Source organism: Micropterus salmoides, unplaced genomic scaffold (genome assembly GCF_014851395.1).
Source record: "Micropterus salmoides isolate LMB-PRFRI ecotype aquatic unplaced genomic scaffold, ASM1485139v1 Ms_hic_scaffold_10, whole genome shotgun sequence".
Lineage (NCBI taxonomy): Eukaryota > Metazoa > Chordata > Actinopteri > Centrarchiformes > Centrarchidae > Micropterus > Micropterus salmoides.
The window spans coordinates 32,968,811-32,990,302 of NW_024040041.1; the positions used below are offsets into that span (position 1 = coordinate 32,968,811).

General features: G+C 44.6%; 1 protein-coding gene across 7 annotated transcripts; it reads left to right on the top strand.

Annotated features, from left to right (window-relative positions):
* Positions 1-1,330: 1,330 nt before the first annotated feature.
* On the top strand, positions 1,331-20,486 carry sh2b1 (SH2B adaptor protein 1). 7 transcript variants are annotated; one of them, XM_038708394.1, is made up of 11 exons: positions 1,335-1,508; positions 1,633-1,744; positions 5,996-8,119; positions 8,887-8,988; positions 13,312-13,403; positions 13,480-13,559; positions 14,648-14,800; positions 14,936-15,147; positions 15,435-15,609; positions 16,764-16,854; positions 19,501-19,672. In XM_038708394.1, the coding sequence occupies exons 3-11, from the start codon at positions 6,419-6,421 to the stop codon at positions 19,520-19,522; spliced, it is 2,628 nt and encodes an 875-aa protein (XP_038564322.1). In that variant the 5' UTR covers positions 1,335-1,508; positions 1,633-1,744; positions 5,996-6,418; the 3' UTR covers positions 19,523-19,672. The 7 variants fall into 7 exon arrangements, with proteins under 7 accessions (XP_038564350.1, XP_038564358.1, XP_038564322.1 ...); XM_038708403.1 differs by having other exon boundaries at positions 1,674-1,744; XM_038708384.1 differs by having other exon boundaries at positions 1,335-1,744.
* The last annotated feature ends 1,006 nt before the right edge of the window (positions 20,487-21,492 follow it).

Here is a 21,492-nt window from a genome sequence, read left to right on the forward strand (position 1 = left end):
CTCCAGTATTTTCCTGTTCGTGCCTCTTTCTACTTCTTACTCCATCACATCTCAGAGGGAAATATTGTACATTTACCTCTGACACTTTGACAAAATAAGATTTTTACACTCAAAACATGCGAATGATTTTTTTCTTATATATTAACCTACTCACACTTTATACGAGTACAATTCGTTGATTGATAGAAATTAATTGCCAACTATTTTGATTATGGTTTTTTAAATTCTGTTTGTCACATGAGCAACCCCAGACAAACAAACTTTACCATACTAATAGTACTTTTGATAGTTGTAATAATAAGGTTAGCTGACTTGATGTTTTATTTAAACTCATTGTGCAGAAGGGTCCATGTCAGAATAATTTTTGTTATAAAATAAAATAAGAAACCTTATTGTACATTATATTATATGAAATGGAAACGTGCCTTGTATTAATCTGAATGTGCAAATTAAGTAAAGCTTTAAAATCAATGAAGTGGAGTAAAAAAGTACAATATTTGTCACCTAAATGTAGTTTTGTTAGCCTATAAATAAATTAACCGTAACTAAAACTAACAGTTTATACGAGTACAGCTGAAATTATTAGTTGATTGACAGAAATTTATTAGGCAACTATTTTAATAATAATTCTTTAAATTCTGTTCATCATGTCAGCAGCCCCTGACAAACATAACCATACTAAGAGTAATACTAATATTCCATTGGAACTTTAAAAAAAATTAAATCTTAGTGCAGAAGAGTCCATTTCAGAATAATGTATAATATAGAAATAAGAAACGTTATTTACAGTGTGGTATTAGTCATTTTATTTAAGTATGTAATGAATACCATTGTCTAACAAATTGGAAAGTTTGCCTGCTGTATTTTTGAAATTCTTTTTGTCATTGTCAACATAGGCTACTTTTTTACTTTTGATACCAAAGTATTTTTAACTGGTAGCCTAAGTAATATTTAACCAGGAAATCTGTACCCAAGTACAGGATGCGTCCTTTGCATTATATATCTCCATAAATCCCAGCCCCGTGATGCATCTAGCCACATGCATTATGCAAAACACAGATCGATGACAGCGCAGTGGATGGACTGGTGTTGGTCGGTGATGTGGGACCCCGGCAGGGTGGAGAGGTATTGGGCCTCAGTGATGGACCCACACCGGGTTAGTGTGTTTGTCTGAAAGTTGGGTGGATGGTGTGTGTCTATTTTTCAGTCTTCTACTTTACCGTCACAGCTTCGGGAAGAGACTCCTCAGAGGAAAATCCAGCGGTTTCTTTCTGTCTAAGGACAGCTGTGAGATCTGAACGCTGACCCTGCCAAGTATCGCGAGAAACGGGAGGGACAGCGCGAGAAGAACGGGGTCCAGGCAAGGCTTTAGCAATATTCATATTTAGCAACAACAACAACAACCTTTTACGAGAAGTATTATCCCGTTATGTAGACTTAACGAGTGATGAAATGTGCGCCAGTTTCACCAAAAGACACAGATGAGAACACTGGACTGTGGTGTGCAGGTAGAGAAAACGCAGTAACATTGTGGTGAAGCAATATTGATAAGCTAGCTAGCTGGTTTATTAATAGCTAGCTAGCTGGCTAACGGTTAGCGTTAGCTCGCTAAAGAATCTTTCGTGTTACTAGCTGCTGTTGGACGATTCAGTACGTGCTAATGTCTGCGACAGGTTACATCAGTCACCGCAGAATAAGGTGTATCAAACCAACATTGCAAAATAAAGATGCTAATTAACACCAGGTAAGCAAGTGGACGTTTGTTAGCTAGCGAACGTTTACACGTCTTTAAAGAAAGCTGAATGAGCAACACTCACATTGCTAATTCATGCTAACGAGCTAGCGAGCTGATCTTAATAATATTCATCTTACTCATCGTTAGTTGTATTTATCTGTTCTGCTACCTGCCTGTCTTGTTTTTCCCGACCAGTTGCTAGTTAATTTGTAAGAAATGTTTAACTCCTCACATGCCTCATTTGATTTGCCATCACATAAGCTTTATATAATGGTTTAGAGTAGATGGACATCCAGAAAAAACAAACTTTATCTTAACTTTACTGCTGGTTAACTTGGATGTTTCATCCTCTGGAGGTAAATGAATGTGTGTAACTACAATAAGCAGCGGGGACACAAGTTTTCTGTTAGTTAAGTAAAAGTAGCACTGTGAGAAAATATAAAGATAATAAATTAGAAATAAAAGTCCTGCATTAAAAATTCTGGTTAAGTACAAAGTATTAGGATATTATTAAACGTTAATAACAGAGTGTGCATGCTCCTCTCATGCATCATTTGATTTGCCATCACATAAGCTAAGTTATATATAATGGTTTACAGTAGTTCCAGCTAAAATCAGATAGACATCCAGCAAGAATAAACTTTAACTTAACTTTACTGCTAGTTAACTTTGATGTTTCATCCTCTGGAGATAAATTAATGTGTGTAACTACAATAAGCAGCGGGGAAATACATTTTCTGATAGTTAAGTAAAAGTAGCACTGTGAGAAAATAAAAGTCCTGCATTAAAAATCCTTCTGGTTAAGAAAAAGTATTAGGATATCATTAAACGTTAACGACAGAGTCTGCATGCTCCTCTCATGCATCATTTGATTTGCCATCACATAAGCTAATTTAGATATAATCGTTTACATCATACAGACATCCAGCAAGATAAAACTTAACCTTTACTGCTAGTTATGATGTTTCCTCTGGAGATAAATTAATGTGTGTTTGTGCAGTAAACGGTGTGTAAATAAGTTTTCTGTCAAGTTAGAGTATAACTGTGTTATAGGTAATAAATTAGAAGTAAAAGTCCTTTTAAAGTTTTGGTTAAGTAAAAGTTTTATCATCAAAAATGTATTTTAAAGTAGGGCTATGAGAAAATACAAAGATTTGAAATTAACATCTTTAAAAATCCTTAAGTTAAATTCTGGTTAAGTAAAAGTATTATCATTAAACTTTAACGACGAGTATGCAAGCTTCTCACATGCCTCAATCTATTTACCATCACATAAGCTAAGTTAGATATAGTAAAAATAAACTAACTTTACTGCAAGTTAACTTGGATGTTTCATCCTCTGAAGATAAATGAATGTGTGTCTCTACAGTATGCAAGTGTGGAAATAAGTTTTCTGATAGTTAAGTTAAAGTAGGGCTGTGCAATACAACAATAATGATAATTATCGCAATATAATTTTCCTCAATAACAACATAAGAAATGTTCAATAAATGTCTGAATTAATTAAATTAAATCACAGATAAGCTGTTGAGGAAAAAAGGGACCGCAAAATACTTAAATTTTAAATATTTGCATATTTTATGATAATAGTTTTGCCTCAGATTTGTTAAGTGATCCACTGTTTGACATCAAGTGTTTGTTCTGACCAGAAAGAAGAATTTATAACCACAATTAACCATCTGGTTTCATCAACTTTCACTCTGGAGCAAAAAATCAAACTTTAAACTTGAAAGAACGTGTGTGGCCGTATCACCCAACCCTAAGTTAATGTAGAAAATATGAAGACATTCAGTTACAAATAAAACTCCTTAACAGTCTGGTTTAGTCAAAGTATTATCATTAAAATGTGCTTAAAGCATCATAATTAAAAGTACACATTATTATTGCATTATGGTAATTGAAGATGAACATGTAAGAAGTAGGGCAGCAACTAACGATTACTTTCATTGACGACTGATCTGTCCGTTAATCGATTAGTTGTTTGGTCTATAAAATGTGTTCACTCACTTTGAATTTGATGCCTGCAACACGTTCCTAAAAAGCTGTGACAGGTGCATGTTTCCCGCTGTGTTACATCACCTTTCCTTTTAACAACACTCAATAAGGATTTGGGAACTGAGGACACTAATTGTTGAAGCTTTGTTGCTGGAATTCTTTCCCATTCTTGCTTGATGTACAACTTCAGTTGCTCAACAGTCCGGGGTTTCCGAGGTTCATAATGCGCCACACATTTTCAATGGGAGACAGGTCAGGACTGCAGGCAGGCCAGTCTGGTACCTGCACTCTTTTACTAGGAAGCCATGCTGTTGTAACGCGTGCAGGATGTGGCTTGGCATTGTCTCGCTGAAATAAACAGAGACGTCCTTGAAAAAGAGCATATGTTGCTCCAAAACCTGTACGTACCTTTCAGCATTAATGGTGCCCTCACAGATGTGCAGGTTCCCCCTCCCCATGCCATAACACACCTCCATACCGTCACAGACGCTGGCTTTAAACTTTGCGCTGAAAACAATCCGGATGGTCCTTTTCCTCTTTGGCCCGGAGGACACGACGTCCATAATTTCCAAAAACTATTTGACACGTGGACCCCTCAGACCACAGCACACTTTTCCACTTTGCGTCAGTCCATCTCAGATGAGCTCGGGCCCAGAGAAGCCGGCGGCGTTTCTGGCTTTCGCTTTGCATGGTAGAGTTTTAACTTGCACTTGTTGCTGTAGCGACGAACTGTATTAAGTGACAATGGTTTCCTGAAGCGTTCCTGAGCCCGTGTGGTAATATCCTTTACACATTGATGTCGGTTTTTAATGCCGTGCTGCCTGAGGGGTGGAAGGTCACGGGCATTCAATGTTGTTTTTCGGCCTCACCGCTTACTTGCAGAGATTTCTCCAGATTCTCTGAATCGTCTGATGATATTATGGACCGTAGATGATGAAATCCCTACATTCTTACAATTGTACGTTGAGGAACGTTGTTCTTAAACTGTTGGGCTATTTGCTCACGCAGTTGTTCACAAAGTGGTGAACCTCGCCCCGTCCCTGCTTGTGAATGACTGAGCCTTTCAGGGATTCTCCTTTTTATACCCAGTCATGACACTCACCTGTTTCTCAGGTGTTTTTTGAGCATTCCTCTTTTTTGGAACATGTTGCAGGCATCAAATTCAAAGTAAGTGAATATTTGCAAAAAACAATAAATCATAAATCAGTTTGAACATTAAATATCTTCTCTTTGTAGTGTATTAAATTGAATATGGGTTGAAAAGGATTTACAAATGAATGTATTCGGATTTTATTTACGTTTTACACAACGTCCCAACTTCATTGGAATTGGGGTTGTATAATATCTCGTATATGTACTCGACTCGAGGAGTTTTTGGTTCCTCTCATACTTTTAAGCCAAAATGTGAACAAAAGCGGCTTTTTCATTTATTTAACATAGTCAGACTTAGACGTTAGATTTTCACGGTATGATAACCTTAAGCAAAAATATCACGGTTTCGCGCTATCACGATATTGCGATTCAAGCTCTAAAATGTGTAATTTTTAAATATGTTTACTGTTAAATAACTGTTTTTATCTTTGAACACTATATATTTAATACCACTGCTGCTAAGAATTATATCAAATTACGCTGTAAAATAGGTAAAGCGGAAAATTTTAGTGGATTTGAAACTTTTTCATACCTCGTTATACCTTGAAACCGGTAACCGGGCCTTCCCTAGTCATAATATGTCCCATATTGTCTGTGACCAATGCTAAAATGCTTGTAGGTACTTTCATAACATCCAAAATTGAAGGCACTTTTCCGTGGCCTTGCCGTGACGGCAACAAGGGGTCCTCATTTGGTCCGCAAGATCTAAGAAGTTAGCTGCCAACACAAGCCAGATCTGATTTCATAATTAACTGAATTAGATTATAACTAAATGAATCTTTTTATTTTTATTTACTTTGCATACTTCATGACAGTTTGTAGATTTCAGTTAGAGTCATTGCTCATTAAGCTTTGGAATGAACTCTTACTGCAAATTGAGACGTTCAAGTGTAGGCTACAAACCCATCTTTTTCCATGTGCTTTGGCCCCTCCTTGTTACACTGGCTGGGTAAACTGTGTGTGTGTGTGCACATATATACATGTGCGTTCTCATAATTGTGTGTGTCTGATGTATTTTCACCTGTTAAGTATCCAGAGACCCTCCTTGTGCTTTGCACTATATATTACCTGAAGTTGAACTGAAGCGTTTGTTTCTGTGCTTTTTTTTTACAGGATGTGGCCAAACTTCTCTGGATGTATGACAGACGGTGAAGACGGGGCAGAACTTGTGAATCCCACACATCAAACCTCCTCTATCCAATCATTTACCGGCTGTTTGAAACCCACATTTTCTTGTTAAAATGATAAAATACTTAATTTCACAAAATAATGTAGCAGAAAGTCGATCCTCGGAGATATTTGACCTCTTTTAACCCCATCCTGGATGGGTCCGGTGCGTTGTCTTGTTAACTCTTTATTTTCGATGGGGCTGAGCACAACACTTAAGTTCACACTCGTTTGTAAATTATTAGACCAATGTGCCGTATTTGCCCCCAGTCAGTTACCCCAGCTGTGCAATCACTGCAGCTTTCTGTTGTATGTTTGAAGTGATTTCATAGACCATCAGATCAGTCAGCGCCCCGGCCTTTCAGGAGAATGAACGGCTCTCTTTTAACCCCGCCCAGCCCGCGGGCGGCAAACTCCTCTCCTTTACCTCCCTCACCATCTCCGTCCCCTCCGTCTCCCTCTATGCTGCCCCTCTCCCCCCGGCCTCCCCCTCTGCCGCCTCTGGTGAGCCCTTCACCCCAGGCTCACCCATCCTCCCTGTCGGACACCCCCACGCCGTCCCCCTCGCCTTGCCTGAGCTGGACCGAATTCTGTGAGCTCCACGCGCGCGTTGCAGCCGGTGACTTTGCGCGCCACTTTCGGGCTTTTCTCCTGGAGAACCCCCACTACTCGCCAGATTCAGCAGCCGCCTTCTGCCGGCGCTTCACCGACCGGTTTGTTCGTCACTTCCAGAGTGAGCTGGAGCCGAGCTGTGCTTCCGGGAGGGACGACATGGCGAGCTGGGCTCCCCAGTCAGATGCTACTTCCCTTGAAGAGGAAGCGGTTTCACCCCTGTCGGCGTCCGGAGGCGCGGTCCTCCCGTGTCCCCCCATCAACACGACACGGGGCTTGTCCAAGCCTGTACCGACACGGCTGGTGTTGGAGAGCCGCAGTGGGGACAGGTTTCAAGATTCTTACGCCCACAGCCAAGTCCTGCCTCCGTCTTCATCATCGTCATGTTGCTCCTCAGTGGGAGGGAACAACGGGAGGCGTGAAGAGAGGGGGGCCATGGTTGCTCCTGGCAATGGGGAAGCGCCGGTTGAGGAAGAGGAGGACAGCTGGTTAGGGGTAGCGTCTGTGGAGGAAGACGCTGAGCCAGAAGAGCAGGAAGCAGAGTCCACAGAGGTGGACAGTGCGGACCCCTCCCACGCTCCTCAGATTCCACCTTCCTCGGTCACTCCTCCGCCCGGCTCTAAAGGTAACAGTACGCCCAACTCCAAAAACAAACTGAAGAAGCGCTTTTCTCTGCGGAGTGTGGGTCGTAGTGTGCGGGGGAGTGTCCGGGGCATCCTGCACTGGCGAAGCTCCTCCAGTGACTCCGCCCAGAGCCAGCTGCCCTCCAGCTACAGCTACACTATGGGTGTGCAGGACCCCACCTTGGTTTCAACCTCAAAGAGGAACTCCGGTACGCAGCCTCCTACACCCACCTCCTCCATGCCTGTCTCTCTGTCCATGCCCCTCTCCCTTCCTCACTCCTCCTCCTCCTCGCTGCCCCCCTCATCTTCAAGCAGCGCCACCTCTCTGTCTCTTTCGGAAGCTGCTCGAGATCGGCGGCGGAGCAACGGCGAAGGAAGCGAGAAGGAAAAGTGGAGCCACCGTCTGGACAAACTCAGACTGTCGCGATCCCCTCCTCCCGTCCTCACCCCAACCCCCGGCGGCTCTTACTCCGCCTCCTCCACGCTGCCTCCGAGCAGCGCCTCCGCCGCCGCCATGGGACCTCCGAGGAAGGTGGGCCGGCTGGTGCGGGAGGGCGGGGTGAGCGTTAGTTCATCCAGCGACGAGTTAAGCGCAAGCCACGGCTTTTCTGGCTTCTCGTTCAGTCTGCTGCATCACGGTACGGACAACAACAACACTGCCGCGGCTACGTCTGCTGCAGCTCAGGCAGGCCCAGTGCAGCCTCTGGCCAGCGGCGGGAACGTGCCCTGGAGAGGAGGGCGCTGGCACAAATGTCGTCTGGTCCTCAGAGAGAGAGACCGAGAAGGTGGCGAGCGGGGAGAGGAGTACTACTTGGAATTCTTCATTCCACCTAAAGTAAGCGCTACCTACCTGAGAAACATGCAAGTCTGTTTAACAGTTAGCATAAAATCACAGCAGCAGAAGTGCAAGAACAAATGAATGGAATAGATAAGTAAGTAGAATTATATAAACTTTATGAGCAACTACTATACACTGAACATAAATATCTCAATATCTCAAGAGTATTGAGGCAAAAATGGACTGAAATAATGAGTGATAAACTTAAAACAACTCTTTTGGCCCAGTATTTAGCTTAACTCTATCAGCTGTTTGCTGTGAACACACCGCTGCACGCTGGCTGCTGTTTCCAAGCAATAATGGCAACACATTTAATGCCGATGTACGATCTCAGGCGGACGTCGGCTGACGTCACTGTTGCTTGTTATTTATTGGTTTGCAAACAAGTTCAGGTTCCAAGCGATAGGAAATAGCCTTAGCTTAGCAGCAGGTGTGAAGCTAGTCCTGCGCTGTGTTTACAGCTGACGGGCGAGTCGAGCTGCAGATCGATACGACCGGCAGCTGTTTAGCTTTAGCTTAGCCTAACTAGTGGAAACGGCAGGGAACCAGGTAGCTGTCCAAAGGTAACAGGATATACTCATCTCATTTGTTTAAAAACCAAAGTGAAAAAACAACTTGGAGTGTACTGGGCGTTTATGTAGTGGACTATTTCCTGGAGTCTCCCTTGATTGCAAAGGCAAGAAGAAATAGTCTGGCCCGTAACCCTGGATGTTTTTATACTACATAAACTTCAGTTATTGATTTTGCTTGGTTTGTCTCTCCAGGCGTCAAAGCCCCGGCTGACTGTCCCTTGCTGCTCAATTGTGGATGTGAGGAGCACCACAGCGCTGGAGGTCCCCGACAAGGAGAACACCTTTCTGCTGCAGGTAACCCCTCCTTCATCTGAGTTAGGGCTGCAATCTATTGCAATATTTTTTCTTTCTTTGTGATATATATACGGAATTATTGGGGTGATTTTGTTGGAAAAAAGCGTAGAAAATTGTCTTTTTAGTCTGAAGACTTTTTTGAATGCAAACTAGGTGTCGATATTCAGCATTTTTGCAAAAATCTGTATGTTTAGCTGAGATGCTACGTATCCTAAAATTTAGCAACTCCTTGCAAACTGAGCTGCTTGATGAGAGACAAGCGCTGGGCTTTGAACGCTTTTCTCCGGTCGGCGAGAGTCGAAAAAATTTTCAACTTTGGGCAAAACGCTGCGCACTTTTTACAAAGCCGTCCAATCACAGTGCAGGAGGGGCGGGACAAACACCACACCGAGCCGTCTCAACTCTTGAACCCGCAAAATCTCATGAACCCACGTACGGCGAGTCCGTCCCCTCACTCTAAATGTTTCAGGGCCAGAGCAAGTAGGTCTACCCTACTTTGTGGAGACATATTTACATTTAGTAAAATTAGGTAGCCTAGTTGCAGCACATCACCTCCACGGATATTATGTATCACAGCAACTAAAGCGTCTCAGCCAAAAAGAATGCACCCTAGCGCTCTCAGCCAGGCGTTTTTAGAAGAGCAGGTGGCGTTTTCAGCAACATATCAGTCGATCCCTAATGCAAACCATCCTTTCATGAGCTTTAATGCAGCAAACACATTACATTTAACAAAATAAAATAGCAGCGGTACATCAGCCCGGTCTTCACCAGCCAGGTCTTCACCAGCCAGGTCTTCACCAGCCCGGTCTTCACCAGCCCGGTCTTCACCAGCCCGGTCTTCACCAGCCAGGTCTTCACCAGCCCGGTCTTCACCAGCCCGGTCTTCACCAGCCCGGTCTTCACCAGCCCGGTCTTCACCAGCCAGGTCTTCACCAGCCCGGTCTTCACCAGCCAGGTCTTCACCAGCCCGGTCTTCACCAGCCAGGTCTTCACCAGCCAGGTCTTCACCAGCCCGGTCTTCACCAGCCCGGTCTTCACCAGCCCGGTCTTCACCAGCCCGGTCTTCACCAGGCCGGTCTTCACCGGTCTTGTGCAGAGTCTTGTCGTGCTGCCGAAAACTGCGTGCACGTCGCGGTTCCTTACGGGGCTATTTCAAGTAGCCTGCCATTTAAAAATGATAAAATAATATTTGTGTGGTTCATGAACGGTGAAAAATTACCCGAAAGTCCTGCGAGGTGCGGACAGTGTCGGCACAACACCAGTGAAGCTGGAGCTCCGTCTCTTCAGCAAGTGTTCCTCTTCTGCCACTTGGCTACACCATAGCCTTTATAAACACTACACCTACACATGCGCACTGACGACCCAGGGTTACAATTACGGATTTATTCAAGCACTTTTATGCTTTTACAGCATTAAAAGTTGAAATGTATTTTGTAACAGGCTGTATATTAACTTATTGGGAGTAAACCGGTAGTTCTATGTAAAATCAGACGTTGCGCACCTCCATATCGCCAAAATGGCGTGATCCTCGTTTCACTGCGAAGCTTCGACTGTGAGATTGACAGTGGAATCAGGCTACGCCCATGGAAGCTTAGACTATTCGGGGTCAGCCCTAGTGTTCAGATCTCCTGCTGCCTCTATAGTAAACTTGTTATCTAAATTTGAAATGATGCATCTAGGGCTGGGGCGATTCGTCGACGTAATAGATGCATCCGGCGTGGGATTCTCCCGGACAAGCTCCAGCTACTAGACCGCGCCTTCGACCGTCTAAGGTTTGGCGTATTTCAGACAGACACTCAACAACGTGCTGCTCCGTGAGCTCTGTGAACTGGAAACAGCGTCACTGCAGCACAATTGCTGTCCACGAATACGTGAAGCAGCACGAACACGTGAAACGAAAGTATCCCGCAGCACTTTGTCTAGACGGCAGCACCGCAAATCGTGTTTACTTTCTGTCGCCACACGAGCGCGGCACATTATCAGCACCTTTCTATCAGCATCCTTTCAGGTGTTCACTGATGCAGAAATACATTTTATTATCCTACTGCAAATGAATCCATGTCAGAAACATTTAAAGTAGCCTAATTAATGTCTGTTATTGTTATTGTCACAACACAGCAGTGACGTGGAAATTTGACTCATTTTAAGATTTGTTGTTATTGTCATTATTCTAATGTGCTTCATCCGGATGACTGAATAAAATATAGATTTATTGATTAGACATGTTTTTGATATTTATTTTGAATAAATTGGTATGTTAATCGAGTAATAGGCAACTTTTCTTTCTTTAGAATAAACAAAAATAATCGTTAGATTAATCGACTTGAAAAGTAATCGATATGTACGGCCCTAGATGCATCACGGCCTCCAGTTTCAGAGATAAAACAGATTGATAAAAACAGCACAGTTTTCTCGCTGAATCCTCCTCATGGAGCCGACGGTAAAACTATTTTTGTTCAGAGAATTCATACTCTAGCCATTTAAACTTCAGAGGCAACAAATATCTTAGAATGTGAACCAGCCATAGTAAATAACCTGAAAATACAAGGACATGTGCGTGATTTTCTTTACTATTTTTGTGTCTATAGTAGCATTCTCCACCCCCAGCTTAAGAACCACTGTTCTAGAGAAATGCATTGAAATAAGGACACAAGTCTAAATCTCCCATGACCGCTCATCTTTTGAATCAGACTGCTGCCTTGGAAGCAAACTGCCGCTCACCTCTTTGGTCTCTCCTCAAACGGAGGTGCAGAAGGATTGTTTGCAGTCTTCTCCTTTTTTCCTGCCGGCGGCGACGATATAATGTTCGCACAAGGATGTTCATTTGGCGAATTGGAACCAGCCTCTAGTTGGCGCTGCCATAAAACTAACAATATACACTCACCTAAAGGATTATTAGGAACACCTGTTCAATTTCTCATTAATTATTATTAATTATCTAATCAACCAATCACATGGCAGTTGCTTCAATGCATTTAGGGGTGTGGTCCTGGTCAGGACAATCTCCTGAACTCCAAACTGAATGTCAGAATGGGAAAGAAAGGTGATTTCAGCAATTTTGAGCGTGGCATGGTTGTTGGTGCCAGACAGGCCGGTCTGAGTATTTCACAATCTGCTCAGTTACTGGGATTTTCACGCACAACCATTTCTAGGGTTTGCAAAGAATGGTGTGAAAAGGGAAAAACATCCAGTATGCGGCAGTCCTGTGGACGAAAATGCCTCGTTGATGCTAGAGGTCAGAGGAGAATGGGCCGACCGATTCAAGCTGATAGAAGAGCAACTTTGACTGAAATAACCACTCGTTACAACCGAGGTATGCAGCAAAACATTTGTGAAGCCGCAACACGCACAACCTTGAGGCGGATGGGCTACAACAGCAGAAGACCCCACCGGGTACCACTCATCTCCACTACAAATAGGAAAAAGAGGCTACAATTTGCAAGAGCTCACCAAAATTGGACAGTTGAAGACTGGAAAAATGTCGCCTGGTCTGATGAGTCTCGATTTCTGTTGAGACATTCAGATGGTAGAGTCAGAATTTGGCATAAACAGAATGAGAACATGGATCCATCATGCCTTGTTACCACTGTGCAGGCTGCTGGTGGTGGTGTAATGGTGTGGGGGATGTTTTCTTGGCACACTTTAGGCCCCTTAGTGCCAATTGGGCATGGTTTAAATGCCACGGCCTACCTGAGCATTGTTTCTGACCATGTCCATCCCTTTATGGCCACCATGTACCCATCCTCTGATGGCTACTTCCAGCAGGATAATGCACCATGTCACAAAGCTCCAATCATTTCAAATTGGTTTCTTGAACATGACAATGAGTTCACTGTACTAAAATGGCCCCCACAGTCACCAGATCTCAACCCAATAGAGCATCTTTGGGATGTGGTGGAACGGGAGCTTCGTGCCCTGGATGTGCATCCCACAAATCTCCATCAACTGCAAGATGCTATCCTATCAATATGGACCAACATTTCTAAAGAATGCTTTCAGCACCTTGTTGAATCAATGCCACGTAGAATTAAGGCAGTTCTGAAGGCGAAAGGGGGTCAAACACAGTATTAGTATGGGGTTCCTAATAATCCTTTAGGTGAGTGTAGACACATAAATGATGACGACAGGACGCAAGTATGATGTGTAAAGTTTTAGTGCGCTCACATAACTGCAGTGTGAAACCAAAACTAACTGAATGTGTCAAAACATTTAGTGTGGTGCGGACGTTCAGGTGTGAAAGGGCCCTAAAAGGAGGTGGATTTGACATCTGGCAGTTTATTGACAGGCATGAGCAGCTCAACCCTCCACGTTTTTCTTCCTCAGCTGGAAGGGACGGCGCAGTACGTGATCGAGACCCGTGATGCCGTACAGATGAGAGCCTGGCTGAGTGACATCAGGAACGGCATCTGTCTCAGGTAAGGAATGAACAGGGGGCCCCTGGGCTTTAAAGCGTGTGAGGGACAGGTAATAACGGTCGTCTCTCTCCCACAGTGAACAGGAAGATCCTGAAGGGGTGTGTGGGGGGCCGCTGGATATCAGTGGGACACCTGAGATCGATCATCTGTCACAAGGTCTGTGATTCTGGGAGCTTTGCGGTACAGCTGCAGTGTTTGAAGTGTAAACTTATTTTAATGAAATACTAATGATTTAAGCAGCTGTTTCCACCTGGCGAATGAAACAAGCAGAAGTTCTTTGTGAGATGTTTCTGTGAGATCAAAAAAGCTGATCAGATGTCGAACAGGAGTTAATTTGTGAGTAACGGCAAGTAGTATGGTTTATTTCGTTATTAATTCCACACTTTACCGTAGTATTTTGGTGAGGAAACGGCGCTTTACACCGCAGTGAAATTAGTTTTACGCTGGAATCTATCGAATGTAAAAGTAATGTCCAACTTGAAACTAACTTCACCGCAGTCTTTTCTTCCACCGTGCCGATGTTGCGGAGAAGAAATTGCATTAAATATAATAAACGAGCCACACAACTCTATCCAGCAGTGCCAGCCGTGATGCGTGTGTCAGTTTACGTTAAATGACTTACCCACAGACATTCAGCTTACTTCATAGTTCACCAAGACATGCTGTTGTTGTGATGTTAGCTGTAGTAGCACGAAAGCTGTCCTTTGCAGCAGCAAGTGGCGTCAGTTTGCTCACCTACAAGCTAGCTAACGTTAGTTACATTGCTTGCTTGTATCGGTGTTCACTCTATCATGGTATCTGTCATGGTGTTGGATTTCTCCAGAATTGATATTCTACTTTTATAATGCAGAGAAATATCCCGAGTTACAGTTGGAAATGCCATATTTCATTGAATTTACAGAAAATGTTCTATATTGGGATATATATCGTTATCGGGATATGAATTTATTTTACCGCCATCTCCAAACCCCAAACCAAATAATTTGCAATGCATTGCTGTAATTAAAGAATATAAGATTCGGAGGCACTACAGAAACTCAGAGGGAGGCAAAAGTTTGCATCTTACAGCTGGAGCTGTATTACCAGGTTGCATATTTCAAAAATTAAACTTTAAGTGTTGCTTTTTTTTTACTGCATTCATACATATTTGTTTAAAATTTGTCATTACCAAAAACCAGGCTGCTGAAAGTCTGTAAAGTCTGGCCCTGGTTTACACTTTGTCTGGTCCTTCTTTGTTGTCTCAGTGTGTTATGGAGGTATCGGAGGCTCCTCACCTCTCATGGATCCTCTCCCACCGGAGCTGCCACCTCGAGCCCCCCTTGATGAACCAGACAGGATTCTCGGAGGAGGCGGGGCCAGTCTGGGCACACCTTTTGCTGAGACGCCAGACGCAACAGGTGAATATGAACCATAGATGTATTTTTAAAGCTTTAATTGGCTGAGTTGCACCACTTCCTTCCGGTTTTGTCTTTTCTGTTTAAAACGCAAACGAACCATCTTTTAAACTTCATATCTACCACTCACCTATCAAGGGTCCTTCCTGTTCTCGGACGCCGCGGTCGCAGAGACGGTGGAGCACCCGCTCAGTGAGTGTCAGTGGTTCCACGGCACCCTGTCCCGCCTCAAAGCTGCTCAGCTGGTGTTGGCTGGGGGCCCGGCGAGCCACGGCGTCTTCCTGGTTCGCCAGAGCGAGACAAGACGCGGGGAATATGTCCTCACCTTTAACTTCCAGGGCAAGGCCAAGGTGAGTCTAGGGCCGTGCTATGTTCTGGGAAACAACCAGCAACTAACTGTGAATCTGCCGCTTGCTGTTTGGTTTATAAATTGCCTGAAATAGTGAAACATGTCGATCAGTTTCAAATGTCTTGTTTTGTCCACGCAGTAATCCACAAACCCGAGATATTCAATTTACAGCAGCAGAGATTCACATGTGGGAAGCTGGAAGGAGAGAAAGATTGGCAAACAGGATGTTTTCAAATTAAATTCAGTAAACAAAATGTCTTGAGTTTGACTTTGCTTTCTGCCCTTCAGCACCTCCGTCTGTCCCTGAACGAGGACGGTCAGTGCCGAGTGCAGCACCTTTGGTTCCAGTCCATCTTTGACATGTTGGAGCACTTCCGAGTGCACCCGATCCCCCTGGAGTCTGGCGGCGCCTCAGACGTCACGCTCATCAGCTTTGTGGGTGCCACCGCTGTTCGCCAGCCAGGTAGGAGTGGGCCCCCGCCCTCCACTTTAAAAAAGAAAGGATGCTTCAAACCAGCGAACATGAAGGAGACGTTATCTTAAGCCCCCTTTTAGGCATCTCAAAGTCATGATCTCACCTGGTCGGACCTGTAACAGCCTAAAAAAAACAAAACAGCCGGTATAAATGCGTCACGTTATGGCTGTCCCGTGGCTGCTGGTGCTCATCTTGTCCATTCTAGTCAATGCTTGTGAGTCCACCAGACGCAGCTCTCCGCTCCGCTCATTGGAGAATACGCAGTAAGTCTGTTTTTGACGGTAGCTTCGTCAAGCATCACAGCGTAGATCCAAACGACAGGACAGCATAGAGAATCCAGTCACTTTTCAGACTACCGTTATTTTCCTCCAGAGTTTTGATAACTCTGCCCCTCATTGGATATATACTCGTAGCCTTCGTTGGTTACAACGCTCTGCTGCTGAAACGCATCTGAGACGCTTCCAGTGGAGGGTGACACTGGACAGAGAACGGAACAATGCCGTGGCGCAGACGTTACGTGACACCTCCGGACTTTTACCTGGTTTATGAAGACATACTGAGCGGTAGAGAACACCTCCCCTGAAGTATTAATCAGATAAGATACAAACAGAAAAGCAGGGAGGAACATTATCAGACACCTCTGAACCGCTTGTCTGAATGACAAATAGTGATCCCTTTAAAAAGTACTCCATATAGTACTTTGGTACACAATTCAGTCAGTTCCCAAAAGTGTACATTTGGTATACCAGCCGGTGTTTAGCTATAGCTTGTCTACAATTCTCATATATTGCATGGAATAAAGCAACATCGGCCACACGTCATTTTGTGCCTTTAACTCGTCTCCTTCAGCTCTCATGTTGCTCATTCTCTCTTCTCCAGATTTTAACGTAATCCTAGATCTCAAACATGTTTTTTAATGAAGTTTCAGATTATGCCCAAATTGAGTGAAAGCTGTTGATGTCGGTGAAGTGTCCACCGTGTAAATATGCTTATAAATGATTGTCAGGAATAGAAACTAAATCTTTCACTCACCAGCTTCTCCTGCAGCCTTTTTCCATCTGATCACTGTGTTTCTGCACGCTTCAGTGTTCTGACCTCTCTGTTGTTGTTGTCTGTTGTATCCGTTGGCTCATCCCTTGCAGGCCGGGACAGGGCAGGCAGTCGGCCTACAGTCTGTGATGTCATCACCACGCGCCATCCTGACTCTCCATCAACCCCCATCTCTGACTGTGTGTAAGTGAGACCGGACTCGACTGAGAGAGGGAGTGTTTGGGAGTGAGTGAGTGGATGAGGTGATTTTTGCTGTTTATTCAGATTGGACACACATTTAGCAGGTAAAATGTGTCCTGCGACTTTTTATCTCCACTTAATTTCACCAACTTGAAAAGTTTTTTTTTTTTTACTATTTTCGGACACTTTGCAAAAACCGCCAGATGAATTGATGATGGAATATTTGCTAGAGCCTGACTGATATGGGATTTTTAAGACTGATACTGATTTTAATATGAGGATTTTAAAGTCCGATATTTCAGGCTGTTTTTAACGGCCACCAAGTTGTCTTAACGGCCACCCATAACGGCACCAAGTTGTCTTAACGGCCACCCAGTTGTCTTAACGGCCACCCATAACGGCACCAAGTTGTCTTAACGGCCACCCATAACGGCACCAAGTTGTCTTAACGGCCACCCATAACGGCACCAAGTTGTCTTAACGGCCACCCAGTTGTCTTAACGGCCACCCATAACGGCCACCAAGTTGTCTTAACGGCCACCCATAACGGCACCAAGTTGTCTTAACGGCCACCAAGTTGTCTTAACGGCCACCCATAACGGCACCATGTTGTCTTAACGGCCACCCATAACGGCACCATGTTGTCTTAACGGCCACCCAGTTGTCTTAACGGCCACCCATAACGGCACCAAGTTGTCTTAACGGCCACCATGTTGTCTTAACGGCCACCATGTTGTCTTAACGGCCACCCAGTTGTCTTAACGGCCACCCATAACGGCACCAAGTTGTCTTAACGGCCACCATGTTGTCTTAACGGCACCATGTTGTCTTAACGGCCACCATGTTGTCTTAACGGCCACCATGTTGTCTTAACGGCCACCATGTTGTCTTAACGGCCACCATGTTGTCTTAACGGCACCATGTTGTCTTAACGGCCACCCAGTTGTCTTAACGGCCACCCATAACGGCACCAAGTTGTCTTAACGGCCACCATGTTGTCTTAACGGCACCATGTTGTCTTAACGGCCACCATGTTGTCTTAACGGCCACCATGTTGTCTTAACGGCACCATGTTGTCTTAACGGCACCATGTTGTCTTAACGGCACCATGTTGTCTTAACGGCACCAAGTTGTCTTAACGGCCACCATGTTGTCTTAACGGCCACCATGTTGTCTTAACGGCCACCATGTTGTCTTAACGGCACCATGTTGTCTTAACGGCCACCATGTTGTCTTAACGGCCACCATGTTGTCTTAACGGCCACCAAGTTGTCTTAACGGCACCATGTTGTCTTAACGGCCACCCAGTTGTCTTAACGGCCACCCTGTTGTCTTAACGGCCACCCAGTTGTCTTAACGGCCACCCAGTTGTCTTAACGGCCACCCAGTTGTCTTAACGGCCACCCAGTTGTCTTAACGGCCACCCAGTTGTCTTAACGGCCACCATGTTGTCTTAACGGCCACCCTGTTGTCTTAACGGCCACCCAGTTGTCTTAACGGCCACCCAGTTGTCTTAACGGCCACCCAGTTGTCTTAACGGCCACCCAGTTGTCTTAACGGCCACCCAGTTGTCTTAACGGCCACCATGTTGTCTTAACGGCCACCCAGTTGTCTTAACGGCCACCCAGTTGTCTTAACGGCCACCATGTTGTCTTAACGGCACCCAGTTGTCTTAACGGCCACCCAGGTGTCTTAATGGTGACCAGATATGTGGTTATCTATTACGTTAAAAGTGGATACGATGGATATTATACAAACACGGACCAGGTAAAGCGACAGTGAACACACCTGTGTAGATGTAACTCGTTAGCTAACTTGTTGGTTTTGTTTTGATAGGGTAGGTCATTAACACGCCTCCTCCACGTGCAGCGCACCTGAATCACGGTTGGAAAAATTCAGGAGACAAGTTCGGGTGTCTTTATGAAACGTGTTTATGATGGAAAAAAGTCAGCAAAGGAGACGCATACAGAGAGAGTTTCTTTTCAGAAACCGATAACATAAACAACGATTATCCCTAAGATAACATGACAAAAGGCAGTTTAAAAATAAACTTTATATATAACTTATACTATATAACAAAAGTACAACTGATTGCTGTGTGTTGCGCCCCCTGATGGACTAACTATGCAACTACACCTCTCAGAACATGATTTATGGATCTGTTTCTCCGTTTCTTTTATAATTTTCATTTATTGGCTGGTATAAACACTGAGACCGATTCATCTGTAGTAAGCGCATATTGGTCGTTAAGAGCGACACGCTGACTTATGTGATTGTTTACACTATACATGGATTAAGAGACGACATCATAGTGTTGAAACTGTGTGTGCGTGTGTTTGTGTGTGTTCCTGGAGTTGGACCGCCTCCATGACTCCCATGGACTCCATGACCGCAGACTTCTTCCACCTAACCGGCCACTCACTGTCATTTTCTCTTTTTCTCTCCCGCCTCTCTCCCCTCCGACTACGCTGTCACTTCACTCCTTACACTTTTGGCCTTATTTCCTCCTCCTCCTCCTCCTCCTCCTCCTGCCCCCCCCCTCCTCCACCTCCCTCTGCCTTCCTTAATTTACACTTCTCTCTCATTCTCTCTCCCCCCTCTTCCTTTTCTTTCTTTTCTCCTCCTCTCGTCTCTTTCTTCTCCATGCAGACTTGACCAGCAGACCCCGTAGCCCTCCTCAGCCTCCTCCGCTACCACCGGGCCGGCCGCCGCCCCCGACTCCTCCCCAGGAGAGAGGAAGTGAGACGGAGGTGGTGGGAGGGGCAGGAGGAGGAGGAGGAGGAGGAGGAGCAGCTGTGGTGACAATGGCAACGACAGGAGGAGGAGGAAGTGGAGGCAGCGGAGGCGGTAGTGGAGGAGGAGTGGAGGACTGGGAGGAGAGGGACAGGGACACTCCTCTCCGCCAACTAGAAGCAGTGGAGGGAGAAGAGAGGGATGGAGCGAGGGCGCCACGAGCCATCGACAACCAGTACTCCTTCTTCTGATGAAGGGAAGGCCATGTGGAGGAGGAGGAAGAGGAGGAGTGTGTGTTTGTGTGTATCCAACAGTGTGTGTGTGTGTGTGTGTGTGAGCGAACGTGAGAGTGGATGAAGCGGCGTACATTATAGCCATTCATAACCAGTATTTTTATTTTGTTAGCAAGGTGGAGGAGAAGAGGAGGAGGAGGAGGTGGTGTAAAAGTACTAACACTATACGAGAGAGAGAGAGAAGACTAAGCAGACGGAGAGACGGGTGAGAGCAGCTTTACAACACTAACTAGCGGTACATTTATTATTTTATTTCTTAGTCAGATAAGCTTTGTTTTTGCCGGTACGCCTCACAGCAGGCTCTTTCTTGTACGTGCAAGTGAACAGTAGTGAGAGCTTGAGCCCTGTGAAGCCAGCAGTCCCGATACCTCACAGTGGTCCTGCCGAGACGACGCACGCCAGCCAGACGCCAAACACACGGGGTAGACCCAAGACGTTACACTCTTGCTGGTGCACAGCGAGCCCCTTTTTAAAATGACCTATCCTGGCTTAACGGTTCTGCATGAAGGTTCTCCGTATTAACTTTAACACACGATTGCTACGAGACCAAGCCGACATGTGAAATGTGAATTTAAAATCAATAATAAACACAATATGTTGATGAATGTATAATAATACTAACACTAATGACATGATGTGGGTTTAGATACGTTTGCTGCTTCACTGCTACAGGATTTTCAGTCAGGTTGGAGAGACTGGATCCAAAAAGAAACCGTTCGCACTGAGCCACTTCATGCGTCTACGCTGGATCACGTTTTCAGAAAATCCAAGTGTAAGTCACGTCAGACAGATTTAGGCCCCATCCACGCTACTGCGTTTTCGTTTTAAAAGACCTTTTGCTATGTCTGCATCTCCCATCCAGACTAAAACGGCGAAAACGAAGACCTAAAACGGAGAAGTTTGAAAACACGTTTTGAAACTCCGGAGGGCGTTTTAGTGAAGAAGGCAAAAACGGAGGACTTTAGAAACGATGACGCAGACGCTCGGCTTTCTGATTGGCTCTCATAAGTCATGCAACGCAGAAACACGATGCTGCTGACGGAGTTTTTGATTAAATATTCTGTACCGTGCAAACAACACTTTGTTTTAAAACCCTGTTTTTAAAGGTTCAGTATGTAATATTTCTGAGGATCTACTGACAGAAATGTTTTCAGTGGTGTGTAAAGAACTTACATAATGAACCATTATGTTTTTATTACCTTAGAATGAGACATTTATATCTACATAACCGCGGGTTCTCTTACATGGACGTCGCCACGTTGCATCCTCATGTTTCTACAGTAGCTGAAAACGGACAAACAGGCTACAGAGCGCGTTTCGTCACTACGATCTTCTTGTTCTACTTCTGGTTGAATTCAGGCAGTGCAGACACTCATCACTGTGTTGAATACGTACACTAGAAGAAGAAGTAGTAATAATATACTGCAGGGGTCTGCACATAAGTTGAGTGTTTGATCCCACCTCGGGATGATTTTTTTTTTTCTCTCTTCCACAAATTAATTCTGCAGCGGATGTTTCTCAGATCACAGCATGTGCTGCACTGTTTTTGTTTCGTTGTTTGATCCACATCCATCAACGCTTTTTCATTTCCCCAGTATCTCCAGGAAGAGGACAT